General features: G+C 38.6%; 1 protein-coding gene across 9 annotated transcripts in view; it reads right to left on the bottom strand.

Annotated features, from left to right (window-relative positions):
- Positions 1-13871: 13871 nt before the first annotated feature.
- INPP4B (inositol polyphosphate-4-phosphatase type II B) overlaps positions 13872-20770 on the bottom strand; it is a 332333-nt gene continuing 325434 nt past the window's right edge. For 8 of the 9 annotated variants that reach the window (XM_068404348.1, XM_068404352.1, XM_068404349.1 and 5 more), the window contains one exon: positions 13872-19785. In XM_068404348.1, the coding sequence (XP_068260449.1) occupies positions 19653-19785 (133 nt within the window). In that variant the 3' untranslated portion in view covers positions 13872-19652. The remainder of the gene's footprint in view (positions 19786-20770) is intronic. The other variant, XM_068404356.1, reaches the window with a different exon arrangement.

The raw sequence follows: 20770 nt of genomic DNA, 5'->3' as shown, positions 1-20770 counted from the left end.
AAGGAGAAAACCATTGACAAATGCTAACTCTAAAATGCCTTAACTTTGGCATTATAAGCTTGGTGGCATTACGGGAGTATTTCACTCCCATGAAAAGTCAGGGTGTTATACAGAGTCCTCAGACCCAGGGCACCTGAGGAGTCCTCTCATTCTCTGGTGACATCGCCAGAGCCCTGGTAGTCCATGTGACTAACGGCCATTTCAGAATCTTGGCCCAAAAGTAGTGTCACACATCAACAGATCCTAGCTAACTGGAGGACGTTTTCAAGCACTTCTTTCCTGTGGCGTCAAATTCCTCAACTGCTACCACAAAGGAGTTCTAAAGTCTTCATTACATCAAAGTCCTCAGAACAAAACTAAGACAAGATTGCTTCCATATCAGCCAGGGTTTACAGCCATTTCAAGGGAGAAGAAAAGGACAGATAGCACCATTCTGTTGAATATACCATCACACTGGAAATTCATTTTTATCACATAGTCCCACAATGATTTGAAACACAAGAATCTTAACTTGTGACAGTGCCTAAGTTGTATGGTAACTTCTATCTAACTATAGTGAATTATTTGCTTTTAGGCAGTCATGACTCCTGGCCTGTGAACAACAAGATCAATAGTCAGCATGAGAAACTTTCAATGTATTGCTATATTGTGCACTAGAATACAAACTCTGGCCTCCAGCCCTGGCAAAAGTTCATCTCATTGCAAGAAAACAAAAATTAAGCCTTAAATATTTGTTTTAGATCCCATATATGTCAGGTCATTACAGCTTGTATGTCATACAGTGATTTAACAGACTGTATACGTGAAAGAAAAGGTGCTACTACACAGAGGTAAGCGTTTACTAAATTCAGTGCCTAAACAAACATTTTATATAAGTTTTAGGTTTGATAGGTCACATGTGTATTCACCTGAGGCAGTATGTCCAGGTAATGTTACGAAACAGTATAATAGTGTTCAAAATCCACACACCTTGCCAGGCACCATTAATTCTGTAATCAGGCTTACAAGGAACTTAAATCCGAGGACCACTTTTGCCTGAAGAGACAGATAGTTATTTAAATCCACACACCAAAGGGCCCTGATTTGGTTCTTAATGAAGAGGTATCATGAAAGTGGCAATAAGGTAACATTATGCTCTACAGTGCTTACTGAAACTTGATGCACTATTGTTAAGCTACAGAACAAGTGGCTACAAACAGCAACAAAAGAAAAGACACAACAGTCTGATCCAGAAGTGTCTTTGCCCAATGTTAACTTCTCCTTGCCTCCATGTGTAAATGCTAAGTGAATCCCCACTATCACACTGAAAAAAAACCTGATTCATCCAGATAACACCCACAATAAATTCTTCCATGAACTCTAGAAACTCCAATAGTATGAAATCAGGGTGGGGGAAAAAAAAAAGTTATAAATCTATAGATTTTTAAGCACTCATTAATTCTTAACAATCGTTTCCTTTGCCATTTTGTATCTAATATTTGTTGGGTAAAGCAAATATTTAAAAACCAGGGTGTGGACAATGCCAAGGACACAACGTTTTCAGTTTTTACTTCCTGATGCATTGTATTTGTAGGAAAGAACAAGCTGACGGGTTCTGCTGCAAGTGCCAGCACAGCCTGCAACCCTGCAAGGGCGGTATTTCAGCAGTTCAAGGAATTTAAATGCTGCTGGGTTTGTAGCCAAAACAACTATTTACCTATATATATATATATCCTTGAATCTATCTCAGGCAGGTTGTTGTCAATTGCCCTTTTTCACTCTGTGAGAGGATTTAAAAAAAAGGAAAGAGAACTAAAGGTACTCACCTTTACATGCCATTAGGTTGCAAAATGGACTCCGAAGTTGTGAAGCTCCTCAGTTTTCCTTGCAGTGTTGCCATCCGTGACTGCGCTGCACATACAGGTTTGATGTCCCCCTTGGAAATGGTAACTGCTTGCTTAAATGGGACATGGGGAAGGCACAGTCCTTCCAGGGAGAGCCGTCCCTGCGAACCCTGCCTCAGAGCCAGCCCCCCGGCCCTGCCATGGCTCTGAAGGGGAGACACCTGCGCCTTCCCTCCGAACAAACACACCACAGCAGCAGCAGAAAGACCTTGTGCCACAAGCCTCACTAGAAAAAGCTGATTCTTTTTTTTTAAAAATAGAGCTCTGATTTTAAAGGCAAAAGCAGGAAACAGCGTTGAAGATGGACCTCACCTTCCTGCCTGCTCAATCCTGACAAGATGGAGCCTTTCCTTCAGAGTTCTCAGCCCACTGAGGGCGGCAGTTTCCTGGGCAGGAACACCACACAGCCCGCCCGGCCCCTCCAGGGAGAAGCCTTGTTTCTGTCATGGCCTCAGAGGCTCCGGCAGCATGTCCCAGGCCTCCTGCAGCTCCCCTGAGCCTGCGACCTCATTCAGAAGAGCTGCCCCCGCTCCACACACACACTGCAGAGCTTCCCGCCTCCTCCCCACGCCTTCCAGAAGGTTCTCCCGCCTCTGCAGGGAAACAGCCCTCAGGAGCTTCGGCAAGGGGGTCACAGATAGCTGTGCCCACCTGCGGGGTGCCCCCTCAGCAAAAACAGGTAAGATCGAGCTTTGGAAAACCCTCTCTGTCCGTCCCACACACACAGAGGGCCTATCTTTGGGGAAGGTGGGTCACAGATCTCCCTGCATGATGGCAGCCACACGCTGAGGGGTGGTGGTGCGGGGGAAGGTGAGATGGCGGCTCTCACTGCGAGCTTTTTCTTTCAGTGTATCTGACTACCTCTCAAGCTACACATTAATTTACCAAGGTATATCTGAAAGACACCAGTTCTCTAGATACTAACGACATTCCTGCCTGCCTACATATACTGTCTATGATGAAGCAGCTCTCCACGAGGCCCTGAGGGAAGTGCCTGGATCGATGGTTTTCCTCCTCTGTGCCACTTCCTCTGACAACATGCTTTGCTCCGTTTGCCATCGGAGGGATTAAACTCAAGGCTGCTTTCATTAGTGATTACCTTTGAAATACATCTGGAAAGGCCGAGAAACCAAAGACCAATCCATCTGTGCTCTATCCCAAGAGGTTTAGTATTCCTAGAGGGAATTTGTTTTGTTTGGGATGGTTGCTAAAACCCTTAGTGTAAATAACTATTCCACTGCTGTTCCAGTTCTTAGTGTGTAAATGGCGAAGAAATAGAGGTCATTAAAAGAGGTTTCTCAGAAGTGCTGAATATTCACTATTTCGCTGACAGGCAGCAGCCTCCAAAGAATGAATCTCCTCATTCATCTTTCTTCCTTCAACACGAAAGGAAGCCATTTTGTCAGGGCGCAGGCCAGGGGAGATTCGGGGCAGCCAACCTGCTGCCGTATATTTGAATGCCATTGCTTTTTATGGCCTTGCAGATGTGAAAACTGCCAACAAATTTCTTGTCAGCACTGCTGTAAATATTCTGTAATTTCAGTGCAAGTCTAGGCAACTTCTTACACTTCCTCCAGACTCTGAGAAGTAGGTCCCTGAGGAGAGGAATTTGGTATAAGGTATTCATGCTGCTGCTTTATTTGACAGTTTAATCTCACAATCCGGATGTTTAAAGCAATGTGGCTGTTCATTCTTTCTCTTAAAATGGCGGTCTTGCATTCCCTCCCGCTGCTGCTCGGGGTCACGGGACTGGCAGGTGTCTGACTGATGGCCATACCTGCTGTGCTGTCCACATAGCTTTCAACAACCACGATTTTTAACATTTACAGGTTAAAAAGCTTGGCATTACAGCTCAGCACACGCTTTGCTATTGAATTAGCACACAGAGGAGGAGCCAATAGTGTCCCTACATGAAATTGAAAAGTGTGTATTTTATTTACCTTTCATTTTGAAACTTCCTTTCACTGAGTAAAAATTTACAGTAGATAAGCAGTTTGACCAATAGCAACTTTCAATATTACTGTCTTGTCTGCAAATGGATTAAGGACTACAGTTATAAGTTACTTACTTATTTTTAATGTCACTCCAGAGTGAATGTTGCTGCTGGCTAAATGCAAGAAGTACTTCCTGATTATTAAAAAGGATTTTTGGTACTGAATTTTTGCAGACTGGCAACATAATGCAGACTTATCCAGACAACCCCCTGTTCACTTCCTTAAAACAGTTTTTATCTTGCTTTTCCATACCTTGAGGATTCTTGAAAATACCTATTCTAATACAACTTACGCTCCTCCTTGCTTTTTTAACTGTAGCTTTTTTTTTTTTTTCTAAAGCTGAACAACACTGACAGCTGGGAGATGCTGTGGCTAGGATTCAGACAGCCTAACTTTGACTGTAGGTGTCTAATCTAAACTATTTTTCAGAACTCCCCATCTAGTCTTTTCCTAACTAGAGAGAGATCAGCATCTTTAAAGGACAGTTCACACATTCCTCAAAGAGTTAGATTTAAGATGTTTCTGGCTGTGGCCATTTCTCTCCTGGGAATGTAAATGACAACTAGATTGAAATTAGACAACAAAAGCTAGGTGATGTAAACCCATGCCTCAGTCTCCACTTTAACATAAAACCCCTGACTATGTATTTCAGCTTGCTGGTTTTGAATTGCCTATCCTAAAAGTAGAGGATTACCTCACATGAACCCAATCTGAGCTAAGCTGCACAGTGCTACTTCCTCTATCCAAAGATGGCAAAGTTTCATCTTGTATTTCTTATGCTACATGATTCGGGTTCAGTAGTCAACACTGAATAAAATCACCATGGCTGGTGAAGAACAGCATATGAGACCTATGCTCCGAGAAAGTCACAGGTGCTTCTTAGATATCCCACTAATGAGTCTTTCCGCATGCATGCAATCTCATTCATGATCAGATGGAAATTCCCCTGAGACAAATTGGCAATGGCCTTGGGATTTTCCTTGCTCTGAGCGATAGAGGACTATCTGGGCATATTTTACCTGATCCATGACACACCACAACAAGGGCCCAAGGCACTTATGATAATTGCCGAGTTTTGCAAGCAATTAATTTTACATTTCTGAAGAGTGATGTCCTTTAGTCTAGCTAAAGTATTTGGGTTTAAAGTAGAAGTACCTCTTATAATGTAAAGCATGGAGGAGTTCATCGTCTCTTCTGGCCTCAAGCCCATGGAAACTCTATAGAATAAAGCTGATTTTCTTGAGAGGGATTTTGTAGTCGGATAACCAAATTCTTCAGCATTTAGGGAGATTATGATTAATTCAACAATTCAATAAATTTTATGATTTAACTACACTCCAGCAACAAGTTATTGTGAAACTGGTTTGCTCATGGTATTGTTTTCAGTTTAGTGTACTTATAACAGTAGAATACCTTCACAAATATGCTTTCTTGATTTTATCATTGCCTTATAACAACCATCTCCTTCCAGACAGGTATGGTTGGATTATTAGGATTTACTTGGACCTTCCCCACTTATGGACATAATAGGAAACTGCTGGGTTTGCCTAAAGTACCTGGATACACATGTAAAATTAAATCCTTTGCTTTTAATTTATGTTCTTCTATGCGTTGTGATAGGATGTGACATGACATAGAACAAGTGCACAACGTTTTTTCCTGTATCCATCTACTTGGACTATTGTTTGTCTTGTCCTCTTTGTTGTGATAAGTTCAGATATAAATAACCTGTTATAAAACTCTCTGCAGGGAAAAGAAACAGTGAATGAGTTTTCAAATACCTACAAATATAACTAATAAAATATGGAAGTATAATGAAGAAAAGATCCATCTTAAACAAACCACGTCATTTTAAAATTTGATAGTCTTAATGATACCTAATTTATCAATGAAAGAAATGAAAACATCTGATTTTCTTTTGGAAAACATATTGATGTGTGGAATTCATCACAATTCCTTCAGCTTATCAAATGAAATAAAGTAGCATTATATTTAGACTGCAGTCTCAGAACTGTGATGGCAACGTATTAGATCTTGCATCATTTGCAAAATCTCAATACGGTTAGCAACTTGGAGAACTGTGATCAGTAGTATTTTCACTGCTGAGGTCTACATCTCAACCTCAAGAATATATCATAGCAATGATGGTAATTTGCTGTAGAATAAGGCACAGAGAAAAATGTGTAATGTCTCTGTATTCCCACTGGTGCAGAATATATATGTACATAGTTATGAAGAAAAATATATATTACTGCGCACTGCACTGATCCCCTTATACTTTTTGCCCTTTTGCTTTATGTCTTTTTCTAGACAGTGGAAGAGGATGAAAATTATCAGCCAATAAAAATTGTAGCAAATACCAGACAAACTAATAGAGGAGTTTAACTTACTGTTGCCATTCCAAGGTCAAGCTCCTGTGACACGGGTTGCTTTAGGAAAGCAAAGATGCGTAAGTACGAACATCCAACTGCTTAAAATAAGAATAGATCTAACACACTTCTATCTACCTTGCGTGCTGAACTAGAATTTAAGATGCCTTAATTGCTATTCATCTTCATTTTGGTGTTTCAATAATACATTATATTAATAGCAGATATTATGACACATTTCCTTGTTCTAGTCATGTACTGAGCGCTGCACTGGCAGAAAATGATTGAGGAAACTGTTGAAGTGGAAAAAAAGTCTTTACTACCATGCAAGAGGGCTGAGCTTGCTATTCTAGTTTTTAAGTTTTAAGCATGCTGATCAAAAATGCCAACACCCAAGATACTTAAAGTTTTCCTGATAGATTTGGCTAATTTTCATAACTTTTTTTCATTCGTTTAATATCTGATTTCAGATGAAATGAGAAGTAGTTTTTTTTTCCCCAAATAAGAAGTACATTAGGTATAAATTCTCCACTGACATACGGCCCTATCACAAATTGAAAATAAGGAGTCTACCAGAAAAACTGTAACAGTCATCCCCCACTCGCAATTTCCCCCCCCAAAAAAACCCCATACTTTCCAAAATGAAATTTAGGACAAAAAAAGAATACTGAAGAGTGGCATACCTTATGTTCCAATTAATCAATTATTTGCTTGATTAACTGACTTTAAAATTCACATAAAGACTTCACCGAAATCCTGCATTGTGTTGTTACAAATAACATTGTAAGAATGTTCTTTACAAAGCACATTTTTTGTTTTCCTTTTGTCATATTTATTGTTCTATTTGTGTTCCATAAGCACAGATTAACTTCACATTTGTGGGTGAACATCTTACTCTTACAGCATGCATTACTTCAAAACTTTATTGGAGGACCAGATAATTTTCTACTAAAGGGTAAATGAAGTGTGCACCCACAAATGTGAAGTTTATCTACGTTCATCCTGACTTGGATGCAAGACATAAGCCCAAGTTACAGAAATGGAACAAAAGTCAGAACAAAATGTGCTCTATACCTGATAAATAAAACAAATGCGCATTTTGAAGAAGGTAAGAGGCAATTATACCTGACATTTCCTGAACTGCATTTGATTATCCTGCAGAAGATTAGGTGAGTAGTTTCTGATCTTTGTTTAGAATAATTTTGTTACAGGTTCTAGGCTTTGGTTCTCTCGCTGGAATCTACATCCTAACTTTGCCTTCTTAACAAAGTTTCATGAAAACTCATTTTAAAACATAAATTTTTCAGGCCTTGGAGAAGCAAGTGTTCTACTTAACATAGCCTATATCTGAAAAGGCTAATCTGCCATTAACCCTACTGTGTAATAAAATCTGAACTGATTCAAAGGGCCTACATTTTACTGAAGTCCCTTCTATTTGCAATTGGCTAGGCATACCAAAAGCAAAGCTGTCATGCAGAACTTTCTCTTGGTGAATCTGATCCCTTCTTTGGAGGTGTCATCTAGTAGCATGACTTGTACATAACGTTCACGGAGCCTGCATTTACTTATTTGTTAGAGAGTACTCTATTGAGCAGTTCTGCAAGTACTCAAAGGGCAAAGCTTGTACAACAGCTCTCCTAACCCAGTTCTCCATCCAGGTTCCCAAGTTATTACACAAACAAGAAACAAAAGCAGGAAGCTAGATTACAAAAACTCCTGGCAGAGGAAAACTAGGTACAAGAAGATTCAAGTGCCGTCATATCTCTATTGCTGATAGTGCTTGGGTTTTATTGAAAGATGGATGATTCAGATTCAGACTCACCAGAATATCTATTCAAAAAAGGTACTTCTCATGTATCTCGTTATCTTTTGTAATACCATCCTTTCTGAAAACATGAACTGATATCTGCTTGAGTAGATCATTAATCATTAATTAAAAAGAAGCCAAGAGAGGGGAGAGCACGACAAAAAGGTCAGGATATTTAGCAGACCACAGGAGTATGACAGCTTTTATAATCCATGGAGGTGCAATCACAAACCGTGAAAATATTCAAAGATTATTGGATCCACACAGTTCCAGGCCCAGCTAATATGCCACCACCCTTCTCCCAGACCTACCTCCCTGAAAGAGGCATGCGGAGCAATTAGTTAATCTGTGTTTGAGCCCATGATCTTGTTTACTGCCATTACTGAGGCTCCATGACATCAGTGGCTCAAGTGCCCTATGCAATCCATCAGCCTTTGGGGGTGCTTAAACCCTTGGTGCTCGAGCTGATGCAAGGATCCAAATGTGGATCTGGCTGCTGCAAGTGGAGCACACCTATGAGAACAAAGATCTGTTTAGAAGCCCATCACTAAATAGCATTGAACTACTAGTTTTCTAACTAAAAAAAAAAAAAAAACAACCAAACTACTAAAGTATAATCACAGCATGATCAATAACTGAAATATTTAAAACATTTTATGATTCTCATCACAGAAAAACATAAGCAGCATGAAAAACCAAGTCCCAAACATGTGCATTATTTATATAGAAGACACTCTATACCAACTCTGAGTAGTAGTCAGCTGGAAAAAGAATCCATAGTTAGAAAATGTGCCTTTTGGGGCACTAATCATAGTAAAGGATAATTTTCAGTTAGCATCATTGTAATTAAAAGACAAATCCATTGACTCGGTCACAGGAGCTTCCCTTCGAAACCTGTCACTTCATAGTAGTCTCTTTCTCCAGACACTTAACAGCCATGGTAACTGGAAGTTGCACGTCGAGCATAGAAATTAGTGAGTTATCTGCGATGCTGGCTTTGCATAAGTCAGTATCGGGTATGCAGTCTGCTTCATGCTCTTGAACAGAACAACTCGGCATTTTTCTTAACTCTAAAATTCCCCTTTGTGCGGACAGGTATTTTCATGTGTGTGTATGCAGACAGTTAATAACTTGACAGGCATTTTAGTGCCTTAGTACTGCTAGAAGTTGGAGTATTTTCCTTTAATGATGTCCAAACAAATTATCTGTTAAAAATAAACTGCGTGGTAGCACAGCGGGAAACTGAATTTAGCAGGCAGAAGATCAAAAGGAATTAAGTGCCAGAGCTCTGGCCTATGTGCTCATAAAAATTGATTTGACTTAATAAGTTTAATGCAAAAGGGAACTGCATTGTGTGCACTGCTTTTCTGTTGATTTTTAAAAAGTGTGGGAGCACATCTTCCCTGCTGATGTCCGTTAACTATGCCCATGAATACATAAATATAAACTGGATGCTTCACTTTTATTTTTTTAACTCTTATCAGCATTTTATAGCTAAGCACAGTAACTGGATTCACACAAAAAACCTGCTAACAGCTGCTACTTTCCACTTACATGAAATGCTCATTTCTTTTTCCCATATTGATATTAAAAAAGTAAAAGCTCTGATTTTTAGAATTTTTTTAAATAACCCTCTGTTTCAACAAAGCATGGAGGTGGTGTATCATAAGATAAAGGTAGCTGTTAAAAGTACTGTTTAATGTTACTTAATGGTATTTTGTGAGTTTTGGGGTGGTTTGTTTTTTTTTTCCAGGGTGAAAATTAGCTTGGTTTGTATCAAAAGTTCCTGTGGAACAGTACAAATATTTAACTTACCTAAACAAGCAAGTGCTTTCTGTTTGTATTTGGTCTCATAATCAATCTCTAAAAGGTCTTTTAATCTTTGGATGTGAAATCCAGAGACACAATGCTTATCAATCATAAAAAATATTGCCTTGATGCATTCTTACACTCACTTCTTACCTTCTCAGTTAAGCACTGTCTTGGTCCCTTGCTTTTGTGAGAGTATACGAAGTGGTATGACCATTTTTCTGCAAAATCATTTTGCCTGTATGAGAATGTACGTGCATGATACCTGCTTGGCCCAGCAGCCACGGTTCTTAAACAATCCCGTCATTTGTTGAAGGGCATTTTTCATATTTATGTTGATAAACCAGTAGTCTATTTCCATCATAGCTGCTACCACAGTCATGAAGCAATAAAGTATTCCAACTCCAAGAACATCTGAGGTGAAGACAAAAGTTGAATGCAGTCTAAAATGCAGAGCTCAGGTTAAGACATGACCTTCCTTATCTGTTCTTGACTAGCTGGGAGATCTCTTTGCTCCCTGATTTTACTACAACTGTTTATCTGCTGGGTGTTTGATATAGATCACAAACTTTGAGTTCCATCACATAACCATCTAGCCATACAGCTGCTATACTTACTGAGAATCCAGGTGCCATGGTGCGGTATTGGGCGGGGAGGGGGGCAGTTGTGCTTAACCCATTGCTCCACAACACTGAAACATTGTGCATGGAACTGAGTGGTAAGAAGGCTGGGATGTACTGAGAACTTTCTTTTGGGATTACTGAGCCCCAGTTGAGCCTGGTTGAGAGCTGCCACATTACAGAGCAAGCAGCAGAATTTGGCTGCTGGAAATCAGTCCTGTGTGTGTCACACATTAACATCAGTCTCATCTTTGTCACAAATACTTTGTCTCCATCTGGAAACAGAACCAAGTCAGATGATGCTATTTATGAACATCCTTTTGACACATCCTTGACACTATTTCCTGATATTCTGGTCTTGTTTGAAAAACACTAACAGCCAGACTTCACTAACTTGGGCTTCTCTAGCCTTTCCCTTACCACCTGCCATACCAGTGAGAAACTAAATTAAAATAGAAAGTGTTGAGATTCTGCCTGGATTTATCCTACCCTGACTTAAGTAGCACGAGGGAAAACAGAATTAAGCTGTTATTTATGCGATATATTTTTTCCTTTGATAACTGCCCAAACAGGTTGGAAAGCTATGTTTTACTAACAAAACCAGAGTCTATTCAGATGCTTTTGAATATTTTACTGTACATATTCCTTCTAAAGAGACCATGTTAAAGGCATATATTTGCTCTGTGTGCAAGTTCGTTAGAGAGTTAGCTATTTATTATAACCATTTACAGGAAACTGCCATCAACTTTTATGCGTCCTAAAAGAATATTCACAGACTACGACCATGAACAAGCTCTTCTTGTGTGGGGTCTTGTACAAACAAAATGTTTTTGCTATTCACAGTTCTGAACTAAAGTCCAGGAATGTGAATGCTTCTGAATCCTCTCTCAAAATCTGGTCCTTGGTGTTAGTTTCTCACCCGAAGTGCCCCATTTCTGATCCTTCGCTTGTGAATAATGACTTCAGGATCAGACCTTAAAAACTTTTCTTTGTTTCATAATATGTTAAGCTTTACACTGAAAGGAAATCTCTAAGGAGTGATATCACCCAAGGGGCAAATTCTGCTGTGGCAATCAGTGCTTATGTATGACAGTTGTTCTAATTCTGTTCAAGTCAGCAGTTTAAACTGCTTTATCCTGTAAGTAACAGCAGTCACAAATTATTCTTGCATGAAAAATGGATATCCACGTGGACTTTGCTGGGGAAAGATAAAACGAACACAGCAGTATTTTTCCCTTGTTCTTATGCTGTTATTCTCACAGCCTTGCATCTGCAGCTCGGTACTGTTATGGCAGGCTCTTAGGGGAACTGATTGCCACTGACACAGAATTTGCCCCTTCCTTCCCCCTGTTCCTGCCCCTTGGTTGTAGCCTTTTCATTAGAGACCCAAAGACACACATGCACAAAGCCTCACCACCTGTCAGCAGACAGAACTGCCCCGATCAAGGCCCATTTTGATCAGTACCGACAGCGTTATGAGCAGGAACAACCAGCCAAGGCTTGATCTCTTAGGGCTCCTGACAGAAATGGCAGACTCAGTCTGGGAAACACCTTCCAGTGAGAGCCGCTGGGAAACATCTTCCCTTTCCCTTTCCTCTCTCTCTCCATTTGTTTTTTCCCCAGAAGTAACTTTTACCTTTAGAGTCAACATGTGCCACCAGGCACACTACAAGCCCTGCTATAGCTTTGTTCATGTGAACCTGTCTTTTGTGCAACACTCCCAATAGTAAAACTGTATTCAACTGCTAGAAATACGACAAGTTCAATTTTTTAATTGATCTTATTTAACTGCCTTTTCCCATCCTACCGTATATCAAAAATACTCGTGTATATATAATATACATGTGTCTACATGTGTCCACATATATACACACACATGAAAAAAAAATCTCAGCTACTCTTTGAATTCAACTTCTTATCCCAGTTTGTTTAGAAGCACTTTACATCTTCTCCACTTAAAATGCCAGAAATCTTCCCTGCAGCAGAGCAAGTGTACTTCTCATTTATGTACTGGGTTAGGACTGTACTTGGACAGCCTACACAGAAATGCACAGGCTCTGTTTATTTAGGCAAAGCAAGCAGTGCACAATCCAGTTTGCATCTAGAACCTTATTGCCCTTAATTCCATTAACAACAGCTGTCACAGAACTGCTAAAGGCTGTGATCCATACAAGACTCAACACTAAGTGCACAGGAGAGCTCCCACTGACTTGCCTAGCAGAAGCAGCATTTGTGTACATATATTCTCAGTGCCAACTACGGACAGCCCAGTGCAGACCACTGCAGACTATGGTTCAGAAACATCAGGTCATATGTCTACTCGAACATGCCTCAAAGTAACTTTGGCAAGGGAATTGGTGAAAACATATTTTTACTATCATACTACTCTATCCTCTCATTACAGTTGTAGGTTCTTTCTCCTTTCCTCTCTTACGTTGTCATGAGAAAAAAGTGGTTCCCAGTTGACACAGAGATCTGTAAGCATGCAAAATCTGTACGCATGTAAAATGAGATGAATTATTTTTTAAAGACTGTCACTTTTATTAGTAAGAGACAAAATTCCTAGGCTGAATGCTAACAGCTTTATAACTTATTTACCATAATAACCATTAGTTCCTGATGCTTTCTAAAGGTTATCAAGAAGCTTCCAGGTAATTAACATCTCACTGAATATATCACAGTAAAACAGCTAAACATACTAACATATAAACAGAGAAAGTAAATTATACAACAAGCTTCTAATCATAGTACTAATAATACAGGAGGTGAGCCACATTTTATCATATACCCAAAAAAGTCTGTTTGCTACATTTCAGCCAACCATGGAGAACTTACCTTTAATTGTGATAACAGATCATATAATAAATCCAGTTATCAACAGCAGCTCAAAAAAAAAACCAGCACAGAAGCAACCCCTACTTATTTCCCAAGGTCTAGCATCCAGCGTTAAGATGGTGAAGACAAAATACCAGTTAAAGCACGCCACATCGCCTTTTAATAGTCTTCACTATAAAATATGTTGATTCCACCTCTGTTATACTGAATAACTCTCTACAGATCAATAGTTACGTGAAAGCGTATGTGAATTTTTTGTTTTTAATAAAAAATGCAGGACCCTCCTGGTTCTGAGATGAAAGTTGTAGTAAGACTAGGAACAATATGAACAATTAATTTATGGTCATTGAAGACTTTTTACTGTTGTATCAGAGGTTTTCTTAAATACTTGCTACTAGCAGTGACAAGGCCTGTGGTGGGCTTCCACACCTCCTTTAGGAGGGAACCCACTCTCACCATCATGCATAATCTGCCCTCTGGGCAAAACCCCTGTAATGAAAATGAAAAATGAATAACAAACAAAAAAGTCAGAAACATAAAAAATAGACATCACATTTATTTAAATAAAAATATATACACAGTGTACAATGGATATGGCTTACAGACAGCAATGAAACAAAAATGCTAAATCCTGAAATATAAAGAGAGTTGAATTGCTATGGTTGTGCTTCATTTCTCTGAACAAACACACGCCATGGACTGAAGTCTGGCTAATGTTATTATACATAGCCCCATGTGCTCCAGAGCGTGAGACAGGAACATTACAAGGAACAGCTACACAAAATGAAAACAAGTACCAAAGTAACCTGGGATTTTAGAAATTTTAAAGTCAGACCATTCATAAACAAAACAGAAGTGCTGAAAACTTTTAAAGTACTTTGCATGCATGGAAAGAGTACAAAACACCACTGCCAACAGTTAGAGACACAAGTAAGAGCAGCGTGGTCCAAGTCTCACCACTCCAAACCCCACAGATGCAGGGTGCTATATTATCACAGTCAGATTTCTACCATAACTCTTTCTCCCTGACAGCACGCAAACCCCATGCTTTACGTTTCAGCTCTTTGGAATACGGATACATTGGTTCACAAATGTCTTCTATTTTATTTACTCTGAAGTATTAAGTTTCATGCTTATTTGAGCAAATGCAAGTTTTTAATCTTGGATCATGAGTATCACGCTGGAATTCATTGTTATATTACTTATTCAGCAGATGCTATGAGAGAAAGAGCAAATACATGTTTGAGTGCTGCAGAGCGTAAGCTGAACGCTCTGGCAACACAACAGCTGATGTGTTGCGCGACTAAGGAAAAAACCCCAATGTTCTAGAGACTGAAGTCCGGGAATTTTTTTTTGGTGTTTTGTTTTTTTTTTTTTTCTTTAAAAAAGCCTTTCTATCTTTTTTTTTTTCAAACATGCAATTTACAACGTAAGTTCATGTTTTGAAGAACAGTAAATTATTTTAAAGCACTTTGATTGTAAACCTCTGCTTTAAAGCTGCAAATAAGTGAAAAGCAAGATGCAAATTCATGTCTCATGGCATTGCCTGTACAGCACATTCTTTACAATAAAAAAGCATAAATATAGATATCAATGGTTTCAAGTTTACAACATAGCCAACTGACACTATGTATGTCTAAGTCTGTTAACTCATTACATACATTAATTCACACAAGTAATGTTGCTGCATAGTTTTTAATGCGATTTCTTTATTACACCGGTTGATGTTCAGTGCATTTTCTGCTTTTTCTAAGAGAACCATAGGAACTCCTGGAAGTTGTATTTAAACTAGAAACAAAAATAAGCTTACTTTCTGGAGCTCATCATAGGCACATGATACAGTGGGCTTCAAAATGATACACTGTACTTCTTTTACACCTAAATTATTAGCAATGATTTAGACACCATTACATTTTATTTCACTGCAAACAAGTGAACTTTCATCAGGACTGATAGATTTAGACACAGGAAGTGTTTGTTAATTTCCTTATTTCAGTTACATAATGGCAAAGTTCAGACAGCACAAAAATTAACATTGCAAAGGACTTCATTAAGGCCCTTTCTCAGTTAATATTTTGTTTCAGCTGTCCTCCTAAATTATTTGTTCTTTATAACACATACATTGCTAGTATTCCATCAAAATACACACGTGGACAAAAATCAGATAACATAATTAAAAATTTCTACTTCCTAATTGCTCCATAAAAGCCAAAGTCCAAACATTAACAAGAACATATTTTAAGTTCCCCAAAAGAAGACTTTAGAAAAACAGACCTGCCTGCTTAATAATGTCAGGCTTATACATGTTATATATTATAACAGTATTACAATCACCTCTGAGAAAAAAATTAACTTTACTTTCCTTATTTTTTAGGCATTTTATACTAGCTCTCTTATTTAGACCCTAGTCTATGGTACAAAACCCCCGTATAAGCATGTAACGCACTGTACAAATATTCAAAGCTAGAAGCCCTTATTTCAGGATTCCTCGAGGCAGATCCTGATGACCTTATTCCTACAAATAATCTCTTACGTGAGTAAGACAGGATTTGGCTTTAGATGCCAGGTGTATTTTTGAATGTTCATCTTCTAGCCCTTGAAAACTGCCCTCCCCTCAAAGCAGATTATTTTATACCTTACAAAGAGAGCAGATACTCTCTGTACTCGGCACTGATGAGGCCGCACCTTGAGTACTGTGTTCAGTTCTGGGCCCCGCACTTCAAGAAAGATGTTGAGGTGTTGGAGCGAGTCCAGAGGAGGGCGAACAAGCTGGTGAAGGGTCTGGAGGGTCTGACCTACGAGGAACGGCTGAGGGAGCTGGGGTTGTTTAGCCTGGAGAAGAGGAGGCTCCGAGGTGACCTTATTGCAGTCTACAACTACCTGAAGGGAGGTTGTAGTGAAGTGGGAGTTGGCCTCTTCTCCCGGGCAACTAGCGATAGGACAAGAGGACACAGCCTCAAGCTTTGCCAGGGGAGGTTCAGGTTGGATGTTAGGAAGAATTTCTTTACAGAAAGGGTTATTAGACATTGGAATGGGCTGCCCAGGGAGGTGGTGGAGTCACCATCTCTGGATGTGTTTAAGAAAAGACTGGACATGGCACTTAGTGCCATGGTCTAGTTGACAAGGTGGTGTCAGGGCAACGGTTGGACTCGATGATCCCAGAGGTCTCTTCCAACCTGGTTGATTCTGTGATTCTGTGATATAGAACATTTTCTGTGCATCCGCCACCAAGATCAGTATGTTTCCCTTAACACTTTGCAAAACAAATGCCATGTCTTGCTCATAAAAATTCGTTTGCTTAATTTTACTCCTCTGATATTCACAGTTAACTACAAGGACATGTGCAAGACCTCAGGGATGATTTAACTCATCTTTTAGGCATTCGAACAACACACAGGGCTTGAAGTGGCTTCTACAAAGAGTAAATGTACTCCAAGTAACAGAACTATCAACCTGCAGCAAAAATCCCCTTTGTTTCTTCATAAAAGGCAAACCAGAAAAAACCCACTAGTTTTGAATCCATGCTTAGCTGACAACTCAGTTTTGATGACACAGCCTTTGCCTATATGGGGACTGCAGTAGCCCACAGCAGGCAATGACCAAACAACGAAATGTTTGAGCCTGTCTCAGTACTGAAGAAACAAGACTCTTCTAGGAGACTTGGAACCAGTCAGCAGGTTTTACAAGGGTCTCATGACCTACAAAAAGATGTTCCAGTCAAAAAATTGGCTTGAAAAAGTTCAGCCTTATTTAGCACAAAACCCATCCTACTCTTCTGTAATGGCTCAAGCCCAATGAAGTTTCACTGCAGCACACTGATGTGGGTTTTGTTTTTTGTTTTTTTTTTTCTAAATTATTTTAACAAATAACAGATTATTTGATTTCACAAGAACATACTTGGAATGTCTGTTAAAACAAAAATGACAGTAATCCAATGCCTTTTTTTTTTCTTTTTTCCCCTTTCCAAAAAAGGAGCTTCAATGTGGGAGACATCTTAAATATAACGGTAACATGATAGTCACAATGGCAATTTAGAACCCGAGGGGGATTAAAATGCTGAGGGGCAAGATCTTGAAAGACTATTTTCCTGGTAAGAAGGAAATCTATAGAATTTCATATTTTGAACTTGACAGAATGCCCATGGGAGTAAGATAAAGAACTATAGGAACCTAGAGTACTCACCAGTGAACACCATCCCCACGTAGACTTTTACAGATTGTTTCTGAATTACCGTAGGAAGGTCAGCATTCTCTATTGTACATCTGTGGAATTATTTTAGAGGTGCACGAGGAATTTATCACTACTTCTAAACTGTACATGCAGGGTTTTTTAAGCTAACAACAAACATGGCAGATAGTGAGGGCTAGTGCAGCAGTCTGACAGAACTAAACATTACTTTCCTAGGAAGATTTATGTTCCATAAATCCACAAAACAGTTTTGTACAGATCAGCTATGTTATAGTTAATACAAATTTATGCACACACCCACCCACCCAATGACTAGTGCCCACTTCTACTGGTATAGGACAAGAAAAAATCAAGGCATTATATTCTCATCTGCCTGAGCTTATCTACGATGCAATGCCAACTCTTCTGACATCTGTTGTTGAAGTAATACATTCCAGAAGAACAAAGGCGGCATTCATGTAGCACATTATATAACAGAAATAAACAAATACACAAAAACACTATTTAAATGACCTACTTTACTTTGGAAAAAAGTTCCAATTAGTTAGGTAAATATATTGTATAGGTGAACTCCTGGCTTCACTGAAGTCAGAGAATATTGGAACGATGATATCTTCCTGATGTTCTCCTACAAGCCCCAAAGCCTGATTTTGCAAATATACAAGACGGGTTTAATTTTATTCACGCGATAGATCATTTCCGTGTAATCACCCAATTAGAGTTTGCAGAATCAGGCTCTTAAATATGTATTTTTACTAGTATAGTTACAGATATATACCCAGTAATGGGCATTAATGAATTAAAAAGAACAAATTTTAACTCACAGTGCATCAAAATTTCTTTGACTTCCATAGGAGCAAGCAAACATTAACTTCTTTATCCACAGCAATTACAATTTCCTACAGATGCTCAAATTCCCAGTGCAGTTTCATTAGGATAAAATTCTCATACTTCTGCTCTGGATATTTTTTTCTCAAAATGAATGCGTTACATAAAGGTCAGAAACCAGTGAATACCTGGGGTTTTTTAATTGTGTTTCTCTCTGGGAGGCAGAAGGCAGCAATAAATAGATACAATTAGAAAACACAAATGTTCTTTGCAAGACAAATTTCAGGACTAACACAAGCTGGCAGAAGTATTAACATTCAGTTTTAAAGCTGATAGTTCTTCATCCTAGAGTGTCTACATGCAGCATTACGCATTTGATATAAATAAGCTGCAGTGGCTTACTAGTCCTAATACAGCAGGTTACTCATAATTATAACATTTAACTTAGGCTCTGTAAAAACATACATGTTTTTATAGCCTCAAGATACATTAACTCCCATATATACAACTCATTTCCCCTACCACTAAAGAAAATTTAGTTTTAAGGGTTTACAGTAAACGGGAACATGACAGGTCAAATTCCGGTCACCTTACTTGAAGAATTAATCCCCTGATTTCAATGTGATTTACGTGAAAGTGAAATAAGTGGTATTTGGCTGTGGTACAGAAAGCCAAGAATGATACATCCAAATGAACTGCAAGGAAACAGAATGGAATTACTGAAATTACAGGCTGTAATTACTAAAAACATATTATGAAGTTACCATACTTATGTAAAGAAGCTAAATGTAATTACCAAAATTATATTTAGCCCAGGTATTAACATTAGCATCTTTCATAAGCACTTCGGTGAGGGATTTAATCATTAGTGATCAAGACCTTGGCGCTATGCTGGTTCCAGAAAACACTACTTCCAGCAGTAAGAGACCCCCTTAAATCAAATCTCAGGTTGTGGTTCGGAGTCAGAATGCCACCTTCCAGATTGATAACCTCGGTTCCTATAGCAAACGACGTTTCCCTTTTTAATCTTTGATCAAACGACCCAAAAAACTAATTCCAGCTGGCTTATGAGTCATACTAAGCTTCAACCTCACAAAGAAAAGTTGAATATATTTGGTTTTGAGAATATTCGGTCCACTGCTTTTTCATTATATTTTATTTCATAACGACTAACTGGAGTTATTTTAATGTAAAATGATAAAACCTGATAAAAATAACACCTCAACTGGTTACACATTCCCAATTAATAAGTCATAAACAGTGATTTTTATATTCACTAATGAGCGTGATGTATGTTCCTGATTACACTTTTGTTAAACTTAGGTGTCAGCTTTTCCATATGTCCCTTCTGGAGGTCTGTAGTACTTTGGGAAAGCCATCAGCTGTATCATGTTGAATGCATACTTTCTGCATTTGACATTCTTCAGCACATTCTCTATGCGGCATCCTTCTCTAGTGAAAGGGGGAAAAAGTACAACTTCATGAAACACAGAATAAATAAATATGCTTTATTTGTTCATTGCAGAGTTTCAGCAACAGTTGAAGTAAAAATAACAAAGATTCAACTCTACATTTTTGTTTTCCACAAGTGATGATACATCTTACAAAATTAAATCCAAGGCCAGGCCCAGTACAGTTATTGCCCTCAGAAATAGGTGATAAGATTTTCCCCCCTCCCCTAATATATATGCCCTTGAGGTTTAAAGTTTAGTAAAAAAAATTTAAATACTTTAATGATACATTTTGTTCTAATTCCAGAAATATATTTGCCTTTTAACCCTTCTCATACTTTTTTCAAATTGTTTACTATATGTGTGAGAGTATATGTTGCCCTAAAAACACACATTCTAGGAATAAGGCATTTTATTAAGTCTGGCCCTAGAGGTTTGTGAAGGAAAGTTTCATCTCTGCTTCTGCTTCATTTCCCATATGTTTGGCTTTGCAATGAAAAAAAAGAGAATGGCTTTTCAAACAGCCCAATCCAACTCTCTGCTTTATAAAGGAAGGATGTTTGTTCACATACAGTACAAAAGTCACAAGTGTCAAAGTGGTGCACCAAGACATAAACAAGACTTTGTAAAAAGAATATAAAAGTGTCTTGAAAGCAAAAGCAACTAAAGCAACAATTACAAACAGGTTAATTTCATTACAAAACAGAACTTACTCTATCCCGTTTAGTTACTTGACAGAAAAGGGTTAGTTGTAGCAAAGTAATAATCATTTGTTAAACAAAAAAAGATCCCATCAGCCAATAACAATGAAAATAACACAATGAAAGTTAGGTCTCACAAACCACCGCCCTGTAATATTTGTCTAGGGGTTAGTTTGTGCTGTGCAAATTAATTTTTTTTTTGTCAGACTAATTACTCTGGAAAGAGGGGTTCAAGCATTCAGGTTTCCACATCTTCTTGTACACAGTGACAGCATTGTAAGTGGA

This window comes from Nyctibius grandis, chromosome 6 (genome assembly GCF_013368605.1).
Source record: "Nyctibius grandis isolate bNycGra1 chromosome 6, bNycGra1.pri, whole genome shotgun sequence".
NCBI lineage: Eukaryota > Metazoa > Chordata > Aves > Nyctibiiformes > Nyctibiidae > Nyctibius > Nyctibius grandis.
The sequence above is the reverse complement of the archived record's forward strand: the minus strand, read 5'-3'. Positions and strand labels throughout refer to the sequence as shown.